This window comes from Anopheles gambiae, chromosome 3 (genome assembly GCF_943734735.2).
Source record: "Anopheles gambiae chromosome 3, idAnoGambNW_F1_1, whole genome shotgun sequence".
NCBI lineage: Eukaryota > Metazoa > Arthropoda > Insecta > Diptera > Culicidae > Anopheles > Anopheles gambiae.
In genome coordinates this window covers 31,845,932-31,857,465 of record NC_064602.1, presented here as the reverse complement: position 1 = coordinate 31,857,465, position 11,534 = coordinate 31,845,932, and the positions used below count along the sequence as shown (strand labels likewise).

Below are 11,534 nucleotides of genomic sequence, written 5' to 3'. Positions count from 1 at the left end.
ACATCCTGATATCTTGTCCTAAAGATAGAATGAGTATGACTTTTTAACAATCCCACTAAACTGTGCAATTTGAGCTGAACTACAAAGTTGTAACTTTGCGTAATTGGTGATTTTTTTTATTTTGTCTTCTATTCTCAAGATGACCATATCGATTAGCTGATGAAGATCGCCTCGCCTAGTGTACAATGGCCACACACACTCTTGAAAAAACTTCATGGCTGCAGTGTAACTTCCCCAATAAACTGGAAGAATGTTGAGAATTCAAGTGTTCCAATAGCACAAAGTTTCCATTTAATTACAGTTAGCTGCAGCATGGTAACTGTCTGTTAACAACGAAAAATGAATACGTCTTCTTGACGACTTGCAGGATAGCAATAGCAATCATTCAACTTATGGAAGTCATGGTCTGGTTCTTAGAAAGGTTTCAAAGCTTTTCAGAAGATATATAGCAAAAAAGAGGATTATGACATTTACCAACAAGCTTTTTTTTAGGAGGCAGTATACCGGTTGGTCGAACACATAGGATCGCAAGGTGCAGGTCTTTACGTACAGCTATAGGTAATCTTGTCTGTCTGAATGTGTGCAAGACAAACGCGACACGAGCAATATGGAATTGAGGTAAATATGTTATGTACTTGTGAGAGTTGAGTTGTAAGAGCAGCTGTAGAAATTGATTGGCAATAGATGAACGGTATGGTATAGCCTGCCTTAGATGGTGGGCGTTCATCTTGCTTGAATATTGAGCAACTGGAAATGGTTCGCTAGGAACTTTAAATACAATAGGTAGTAAAAAAATTATATTTATCAACAAGGAAAATAGACTCACTGTTTTTGTGAAGCTTATTAGACGAAATATTGATTCGTTTGAAACATCAGCTGAACTCATGACCGATGTTTTAAAGTTGGGATATCCAAGCACATTCTTCGGTACGGCGATTGACAGTAAGAAGAGCACAAATATGAGTACGTATCTCGCGTTTCAATCAGTCCTAGGAGCTTCAACGAATGGTGTGACACATCGTATGACTTTTCGATTAGGAAGAACCTCATCGTTTGTCCGTTGATTGGTATATGATGCAGGATATCGTTGTTATGATTCCCAATGCCATTGAACTAAACTACATGTGCATATTAACGTTCGATCGCATTCAAACGCTACAATCGTATTTGTTATATAGCAAAAAGCATATTCAAATATTGGCTGATGAGTAATCAAAAATATTGATTACGAAAATCTACTTGTGAGCTATGTGCTTGGTTGGTAATATGCCCAACGGTGGTTTCTCATTCGTGCCGCGGTGCTGTGTGTTCGATCTATCCAACTGAAAGCTCTAGTGAATAATGAATTGCTGTCTAGAAAATGTCCTTCAGCAGAAGATAGAAAGAGTAGGCGGTTTTCAGGCTCTGCAACGTCAGAAGACAGTAATTATTGCAGTGGATTGTAACTAGAATATTAAATTTAGCACCGTACTTGTCCGTATCTGTTGTAATCGATGTAGTAAAACTTGGCCGCAGTTATACCGATTCGCTGTTGGCTTTGCTGTATTATTGGTACAACCATCTTCTGTAGCTTGACCGGTTGATCGTACCAATTGGTGGAATACATAGCCGTACTAATTTCAAGACCCTGTTCAATTTTGCAATAATGATTAAGTTTGTAATAGACAGCAAAATTGCTTACCTTCAACGTCAGCTCGTTCCCCAACAAGCAAAAGATGAACGTTTCCGTTGATAAGGCGATAAGCATGGCTCCCACGGCAATACCTTCAGCAGTTATTCCCTAGACAAAGAAAAACGAAACTATTACAATGCGTCCAATATGAGAATTGTTACGGTGTGTCACTTTTATCAAACTGTACTTCACTCACACTTATCATAACATAATACAGCATAAAGCACCATATAAACACGCAGCCAGTAAATTGGGCCAACAGGATTTCCATCAGAATGTTCTGCAGCTGGCGGGAACACTTGATCACCAGCTGGTGAAGTTCGATAATTTCACTCAGCTCTGCAGTATACTGGTCAACGGGTCCGATCTGGCACAGACGCTCGATCTTGAGGACAATGATTCCCAGCACGGTCGAACAGAAGCGAATCAAACCGAAAAGCGTACCGGCCTTGGCGGTGAACATTACCAACAGGATGTAGAGGGCAAAGAACATCAGAGCCTGATGTACAAAACAGTGGCCTAGGTTGTAATGCGAATCCAGCACGTAGAAACGGTTTTCCATTACGAGCGGAAATGCTGCGGAATATTTCGAATCTTTCGTGTAGTAGGTATAGAGCATTCCTGCTATCGTGCTGCCGGTAATGGAAAACACGACCCCATTTGTGAAGATGAAGTAAAACTTGGTGAACTTATGTATTGTCGTGTTGAGGCTGATTAGAATTTGTTTGTAGTCTTCTTCGACTGTAACTGAAATGAGTGAAGAGTTGGTAGTTGTAATGAGCGATGCTACGATGATAATCCATATTGCTTACCTATTTGGGTAAAACGCTGTAGATTTTGAAGCAAGCCTTCGAAGTTGTCCATCTTTAGGGGCAACATAATGAAGGTGACGGTAGTGTTAAACGAAAACATACCCTCGGCGATGCTTCGGAAGCATTGAGGAATGGTTTCGTATCCCAGGCAGAGTTTCGGTATGAACATCGCCACCCACAAGTAAATGTATATGGCGTACAGACGGAACCGTTCGGACGGGTTCTTGTTCACTCCGAGCAGTGCCAGAAGTTTAAGAGGCAGTGGCAGAACCTTCAAAGGGTCGTCCAGTGGTTCAAACACAACCATCGTGTTTGGAGTCTAAAGCACTGATGGTGTGTCCTGGTTGGTTTCACAGTATAAGAATGTTTGCTGCGTTTCTTTTCGGTGTTACTATTTATAATATCAACCCTGTTTTGAGTTGTGTGACAAGCTAATGTGCAGTTGTACGGTTGGTTTGAATGATATGCGGTTGACAAGTGATGATTACGGCATATGTATTGGGACTCGTTTTGGAGTTTTAGAAGACATCCTTTAGGACAAGATAGTATGAGTATGATTTTTTAACAATCTCACTAAACTGCGCAATGTTGACGGGGAAAAGCTTCCCAGCTGTCAGCTCGATACGCGTCTGGGAGCGATGAATCATGAAGTAAATTTGTTTCTGTATTGGTATGGATTGATCGTACCAGGCAAGTTGCTGTAATTCATCGAGCACTTCCTCTGCCTGTGGAGGTAGTGGCACAGTTAGTGAAGTTACAAGAATTCATAATTTATAGTTAGGTCCCCCAGGATGAGGGCTTACGTTTGAGGTGAACTGTGTCCCAAGCTGACAGTAGGAGTACGTTTCGCAAGTTAGTACCAGAAGCAGTAAACATACATTCATCACTTTGGAGGTGAATCCCTGCCAACAAAAAACTTTCCGTGAATGTCCTCTTTCGTTAACTATGCTTCACATACAAACACACAGACACATTACCAGCAGAAGTATGTAGAACAGCATGAGGCACCAAATGGCGGTGCAGAATGTGATCTGTATGAGCAGTGCGGGATTAAGCGCATTCTGCAGCTGTGCTGCACATTTCAGGGTGGAACGGTGTGAATGAATGATGGCTTTGAGCTTGGCCTGCGATGCGCCTGGCGGTAGGTTCCGAATTTGCTGGGCGGTAGCTTGAAACAGCATCGATGCCGTACGAATGAGTGAAAAATCCATGACGTCCTTAGTGCACAGTGCCAGCGATCCTATTACGCTTAGTCCACTCACAGCACCAAAGTAAAGCGAATAGTGAAGTAGATTGAAGCGAATATCCAGGTAGTAGAAACTGTGTCGAAAATAGAGTGAACGTGGTTTCTTAAATTAAAAAATTCTTTCCAATGGAATAGGTTAGCAATTAGCGTTACTGACTTCATCTCAGTGGGCATCACATACTCCTCCTGTTCGCCCGTCTGGTTGCGACGGTTTCGCACCACAACGGCACTCGTTGCCATGAAGGGCATTATAATGTACGATATGCAGACGGCAAGAAAACACTTGCTGTACATAACTGAAGATTTGTTGATTGTGTCCCTCGTGCTCAAGATGAACGCACGCACATCATCCGGGTAGGGGTTTTCGACACACTCCTGCAACGTATCGATTAGCCGATAAAGATCGCTTCGCCTAGCGTACAGTGCAATCAGTTGCAAGAATATATACGTCGAGTACACAATTTCGGCACCAACGCGCACCAGCGCAATAGGCTCGTCGAGCTTAATTAGGAACCGTGGGATCTGACCGAAGACGAAGAAAAAAACACACATAAGCCAGAACCTGCGGTTCACACGGCCACTGCAAGGCAAACCACAAAGCTTTAACAATCGGCAACCTATCGGCAGCATCTCGCGAGTATCGTCGATTTGGAAGAACTTCATGGCTGCAGCGCAACTTAGACAATGAACGGGTTGGAGGCTACCTGCTAGTAGCTTCAACCTGCGCTTGTTTGGCGTTAGGTGTTTAAAGCGTGTAAATATTTCATGCTCTGGTTTTTTTATTGGTTTACTTAGAAGCTATCAATATTCTCGTTAGCAGCAAAAAGGTGTTGAAAAAAGAAAGGAACAATATTTGTCCAACAACTGGTGCATAATTCATGATAGTTTATTGTGCCTGGACCTCGTCCTTTACAAATGGTGGATGTCCATTCTGGGAACAAATCTATCGATTGACAATTGCGAGCAAGCAGGCATCGTTTTAAATTGTTTTAAAATACATTTTTTAGCACCAAGAAAAAGGAGTAAGACTTTTGCACGATGTCACCAAACTGCACGACGTTTGCGCTGAACAGCTTGCCTGCCCTCAGAATGAGTGGTGTTTGCGAGCGTCGTATCATTAGTAGTATTTGTCGCTGGATGGGGACTGGTTGGTCGTACCAGGAGAGCTGCTGCAAGGCCATTAGCAGATCTTCACCCTGTGCATGATTGTATGATTAGAAATTCTTTTTGATTTGCTTTCCCAATAGCTCCTTACCTGTGTAGTTAACTGCGAGCCGAGCATACAGTAGGCGTAGGTTTCGATCGATACAATTACCAGTAGTAACACCACACTCAGAACACGCGAATCCAATCCCTAAGCGTTGAACACAAATTATATCATTAGTATCACGTCAAATGGGAAGGTTTAGGCGTGTGTGTTTTTAGGTGCGAACCATTAGCAAAATGTAGAACAGCATCAGACACCAGATGGCGCTGCACGAGGCAAACTGAAACAGAACGGATAGGTTTAGTGCCTGCTGGAGCTGCGTCGCGCAAGACAGCGCGTTGCGATGCGATTTGATGACACGGTTCAACCGCTCCTGGATGATCTGCTCGTGCAGGTCACGAATCTGCATCGTTACAATGCCAAACACCAGTGTCACCGTTTTGATGGCTGCAATGTCGATAACGTCCTTGGTGCAGAGCGATAGCGAAGATATTGCCGACAGCACAAATATCAAACCGGCGTAGATCGAGTAGTGCAGCGGATTGTAACGGATGTCCAGGTCGTATAAGCTGTGTAAGATCAAGCGAAAAAAAAGGCATGAGGAACATTACCATCCATTGTGGAGCTGGGAACACGTACTTCATTTCGGTGGTGATGATAAATTCTTCCTGCACGCCCGTCGCATTGCGCTGGTTGCGAATGTAGACGAAACCCGACGCTAACGGTGACATCGTACAGTACAGCACGTACACGCACATGAAGAACCGCGCGTAGGCTGCGGACGATTGGTTGATTTTGACGTTCGATCGTATGAGGAACGATTCGATTTGCTCCGAGTAGGGTATTTCGATGCATTGCTGCAACATATCCACCAGTCGGTAAAGCTGGCGCCGTCGGCAGTACAGTGCCATTATTTGCAAACACAGATAAACGACAAACACCAGCTCTGCAATGAGGCGCATCAGCGCTACCGTATCGTCGATCTCTACCAAAAGTCGGGGTACGATACTAAACGCCAGATATGCCACACACTGGAGCCAGTAAACGAGCTTGAATCGTTCATCCCGCCCCAATCCGAACAGTTTAAGCAGACGGCACCCGATGGCAACTGCTTCACGAGGGTTGTCTAGCTCTAGTAACTTCATGGTATGCTAGCAGGTGCTGCACCGTGGACAATACACAGATGAATGGTACATGGAAAGAGAGTTTCTATCCTATCCTAGGGTCTTTCGCAGTGAAAAAGACGGGATTGAAATGTAATGATTGTTATTTGTCCAACCGATCAATCGTTAGGCTTGATTATTGATATGCGAACGGGAGTGATTTAAAATTCATTCCAAATGATACACCGAGGAAAGTCTCAGTTGCATGCGGCTCACTGATACCGACGGTAGCCTTTGTTCCTGACAATTATCTTTCACACTAATGCAGTAGTTCCGATAATGTCTAATGCTCTGTGATACTCCTGTTTATTCAACTACTTCATACCGGTAAAACTTGGTATCCTCCTAATTTGCCCCTCTCTTTGCCACAGCAAAACGTGAGTGTCACGAGCGGCAGATATAGTAGAGCACACTGTGTCCAATTTAAACGAGGTCCGGCTGACGACACACACTGCGGGTTAACGCCTTAAATTATGCGTTAGCTTCTCGCAGGCGAGTGATGTTGTCGCGTTCGCTAAATTTATTCCCAAGTGTTGGTGGTGGTGTTGGTGCACGTTGGTCGCTTGACGGCGATCTTCAACTTTTGAGGATGAGGTCATTGCTTCGGACTTGGACAGACGACATACTGCACTGGCTACGGGAGGTGGGGACACAATTCCCTATCAAATGGTCAAGTAGGAAGGGACATTGGTATCTCTCTGTTTGCGCTTGTGTTCGTAAGCGTCGCTTGCCGTATGCGCTGCGGGAGTGCTTATACGTTGGGGCTGGCGGTGAAAAAGGTTATTATTAGCAAAAATTGGATGACCGATGCGGGAGTCGCGGTGTCGCACATCGGTGAGAGCGATGTTGTCATCCCGCCGCCACGCCGTCACGGCATAATTCGCAAAGCAGCGGTCGGTCGGACGGCTATTGATGGGAACTATTTTTGTTCAGGGGGCCTTGGAAGGAGATTTAACCAGTCAGCTGTCACCGTAGCTGATAAGATGTGATATATGTGGGGAAGGGAAAGTTAATTGAGTCATACACGAACACACGCCGTTACCTAACCATTGAAGATGGAGGAAGAAAGTTCTCACCGGATAAGTTTTCTTGGTACAACCAGGTTTTTTTTTATATTTTATTCCTCAACGAATATCTACACTTTCCAACGTGACCAGCATAATCTGTCGAAGAAGCAATTAAGAGTGCGAATTATGTATCGGACCACGAACCGGGGAGTACCGTTATCATGAGGAGTTGCAAAAAAACCGCCACTAGATGTGTCCCCCGGGCAGGCAAGGCAGCACAGTACATCGATCTGATTGACTCCATCCAGTTGTGCCAACGGTGACAGGTTGTGCAGGCTCTGGTTCGTGTTCACTAATTGACGTACACAGACGGCGCTAGCTCGAACGATTAGCCATAAGCCCGAACTTTGATGTTTTGCTACCAAAGTTGCCCAACGCGAAAAACCGGCTTTGGGTGTTTGCAAAGCGAACGAAGGTGATCGGACTAAAAGGAAAAGGGTACAGGGGGAGAGATCATGGCAGAGTCGCTAGTAGTCGAGCACAGAGCTAACTGTTCGTTCCACGGACGGGCAGTCTGAGATACGTTCACTGACTAGTAATAATTGGCCTCGGTTGGTCTCTCGGACGACCCGAAGGTACCCGTTGCCGTCTAAAATAATCATAAAATGAAGGATTGCTCAAATTTGAGCTTGTTTTTTTTCGTGGTTGTTGCTTTTGAAAAATTCTGTTCCACTCGGGGCTCTCCCGCTGTGTCTTAAGTCGTTAAGATCTGCTAATGATGTTGATTGGAGTGCCACCGCCAGCGCGGGTTCCAATGCTAGCGAACTTTAATATATCCATATCCAGTGCCCAAACCAGCTTTGAAGTCGAATATGAACCCAGCGATTAGGCCTGGGAATTGAGCAAGATCCTGAAGTCAAAGACAATGATGGTAAAGATCAATACATTTTAACTCAGAAGCATAATTCTACGTGTGGATGCAATTACGACAGATCATTTGACATTTGGAGCTTACGAAATTTTCAAAATCACAATTGTCAGATGACCTAATCCAGCAATGGATATTGTACCTTTAATCCAATAATGGATATTGTAACCTCCAAACCACACAGCCACTCTCAATTAATCTGCTCCACGCATGCTGGCAGGGGAAGATTACCAACTTCCTAACTAACTATGTCTGCCATTTTTTTTTTCACTGGCACGCTCTCTCGCACGCTTATTAATCTTTATCGTCCGGTTTTAGTACACAGTCTTCAACCTGCGAACTCCACACCGGCAGGTTGACCCACTTTTCGAATTGTTGTTGTAAAAGAAGCAATAGGTAAACCACGCCCCAACACCACCACCACGGTGGCGAGTCCCGTTCTCAGCAATCTGTCGAAGTCATCCGGTGGCCGGAACGGAAGACGGAACGCTGGGTGGGATTTTCTCTAGCAAATTCGCACATCATTTTCCCGACAGCACACAATCTCACCATTAGATGGTGTGTGTGTGTGTGTGTGTGCGTTTACGTCTGTCATGTGCCTACAATCCGTTGCCGAACCGAACGCCGTCTTTAAGCGCACGTCTCGTTAGGCGAGCGTAAATTGAGACCGTCTCAACTAATGCCATGTCTTGTGGAGGAAATGGGGGAATGGGGAAAACGAGAAGGAAACGCATTCGATTTCCGGTTTCCCTGGGGGAGTGTGAGAGCTGTCCAGTTTTTCTTTGCTACCTCCCCGCACCGTCTGACAAGAGGAAAGTACGAGTGTCGTTGGGTAAATTATGATAGCAGTGAAGTCTTCTTGCCATTGCAGAAGAGGTGTTCCATGTGTAGGAGTGATTGCCGGGTAGAGTTATCAGCATGTCAGATTAGGAATAACCGTGCACACCGCCAACGATAACTCTCACCTCTGCCAATCTTCATCAGGCACGCTAATAGGACACGATAAACGATGTGGCAAATGGTTTGGTTGGTAGGCTCCCCGTTCCCACTGTGACAGCCGCGTGCTGTGTTTGTTTTGCGTTTTTTGCATAAACTGATGGCACACCCAGCAGGGGGTGCCGCCAGTTAGTCAGTCAGTCATAAATTAATCGAATCCACTCACACTTATTTCCTTCCATTTCTGGCTCGTCTCATGCTCGGGCCCATCGGTGTTCGGTGCTTCTCAATGCTCAGCGAATTGAAGGAGTGTTATGTTTGTCCATTTTCTGCCTAATAGATGTCGTTGCTCGCCGTCGTCTTTGCTCGGCAAATTGTGGTTTTCATTCTTTGTTCGATTTCGCGTACGTGACTTCCGTATCTTCAGTCTTTTATGTAAACCTTGCCATCGTTTTGTAACACATTTAGAAAGGAAAAGTCACACCACATCACGCTAGAAAGGATCAATCAAAATGCGAATGCATCATTTGTAAAGCGATGGCGTGTAAATGATTCATTCTACGGATTGGTGATTTTGACCAATTATTGTTCGAAGCGCTTGCCTTGACCGAGACATTAACCCTGCACGTGGTGAATTCTGTTTGCGAATTAAAACTACAAACCGTTTCAAAAGAGGGACAGGACGCGATCGTTCGTTTTTGTGTGAATTTAATTAAAATGATTCTCGGGAGCGATTTCAAAATCGCACCAAAAAGTAGGCCCAAAACCAGACGACAACCTTCAGTGAGGCGCAGGCACAGTTCAACAAGAACTCCTCAAGAACTGCATCGCAACAAGAGCGCTGTGTGTGTGTCGTGTGGGAGAACAAGTTTTGCAATCAGCAGCTGTAGAATGGGTTCTTGAGTCTTCTTCACAACCGCGTTGGAGCGTTCTCGTGGTTTCGAGAATCAAGTTCACGTTCAATCTGTGAGTTGGTGTGAGGATCACGTTTGTCAACTGGTTTGCTGTGTTTGCACGGTTGTCGGGCGCGCGATCCCGTAAATCAATGCATCCGCCCCGCGATCGTGTCTCCGCGACCCGAAGGTTGGCCACGGTCTTCCCGCTCTTCCGGTACACTAACGAGTGCGCAGAGTTTGTGGTCGATGTAAATCAACAACTCTTCGCCGGGCTGGCATTATGTAACATGCACTTTTCTTGGTGCGGTTTTGTGTTGAATGGCTCTTGTAGCTAGAGAGCACCTTTCCAACAGTTCTGACGCGAAGATCCTATTGATTGGGTGCTCCCCAAGGTTCTGTTCGATTGAGGTGGAAGCTGGCGGAAGTAGGCGGACGGTGTAACCTCGAAACGAACGGTCTGGGAAACGATGCTTCTTGGAGTTTAATGAACCTTTTGCCGGCGTTTCACCCATTTAAAGTGGGTGTTTGGTTGGTGGTTGACGCGCGCGCCCTCTTGAGCGTACAGTGACGCTCGGGAGCGAGGATGAAAGACACTCCATACCGCTGGGACAGACCGGGCGGAATGGTTCGGTTTTTGGGGTGATACGAGGGACTTGCGAGACGGAAAAGATCGAAAATAGAACAACCACGATGACACATACACATACAACACCGCAAGAGGTGAAGATCTTTTCCGGTTTTATTGAAGTGTTTGCTATGTTGGTGTGGTGGTTTACTGCTTTTCCGAGGAGAAATTAAACTCTCGGTGACGAAAAATTGGGATACGTTCGATTGGGTGGGTTTTTGGACGGAAGTTCACCCTAAGGTTCGATCGCACGTGGCAGCTCTATTATTGGTAACAGCACTTGTGAGTGATCGTGCTCGTGGTTTATGGCTTTTTACCAAACGTTTAGTGTGTGTTTTGTGGTCGATCGATTCTTGGGAGGAGCCGAAAACGACGTGCTGATCACTTTCGTGAAAAGCACTTGAGGGTACAAATTTATGGGTCGTGTAGCGTGAAGCGTTTGTTGAAGCTGACGATGGAAGAATGTGATATTGAGAGACATTGCAAAGGAGTCGGAGCCCAAGATCGATTGATGAACATGTTGGACGATGTGGTGTATGTCTTCTAACGGTAGTCTTGTGGTCGTTTGGTTTGGATTCAATTACATTTAAAAGCAGAATGCAGATTCAGTAGAGCAACGCTACCCAACCATGGCCGTTTCTAGACGTTTCAGTGTGCTAATGTTTTCTTATTTTTCTTCTCCATTTCAGGTGAGTTTGTCATCATCTGCTGTGATACGGACGACGGTTGTCTTCTCATTTGCACTACACGAGGACCTGGAGAGAGATATCTGTGGGCTATGTGCCGTTCGTTTGACACTGGGGTCGAGAAGGAAGCGACACCAAGCGTCCTTCATATTAAAGCACACCCAATCAAACTGGCAGCGACAAATCGTTGAAGTTAAACACCCGCCTTGTAGTTTTTGAATTAGGGGAGTGGAGACAAAAAAGTAACAGTGCTGCATCGTTAAACGCAATCGATAAATTTGGAGGTCGTACATTCCCGTTTTGAGCGGTTAGTTTTTGATAGCTCTTCCTCGCCCTGGCCCAGCCCCAGTGAAGCG

General features: G+C 45.2%; 2 protein-coding genes across 2 annotated transcripts in view; one reads left to right on the top strand and one right to left on the bottom strand.

Annotated features, from left to right (window-relative positions):
• Positions 1-11,534, top strand: part of LOC1271296 (klarsicht protein) — a 191,108-nt gene that overhangs the window by 94,805 nt on the left and 84,769 nt on the right. The window lies entirely within an intron of this gene.
• LOC1271298 (putative odorant receptor 85e) lies at positions 3,003-4,027 on the bottom strand. Its single transcript, XM_061657955.1, has 3 exons — positions 3,462-4,027; positions 3,288-3,386; positions 3,003-3,209 (listed from the first exon to the last, which is right to left on the bottom strand). The coding sequence occupies exons 1-3, from the start codon at positions 3,693-3,695 to the stop codon at positions 3,003-3,005; spliced, it is 540 nt and encodes a 179-aa protein (XP_061513939.1). The 5' UTR covers positions 3,696-4,027.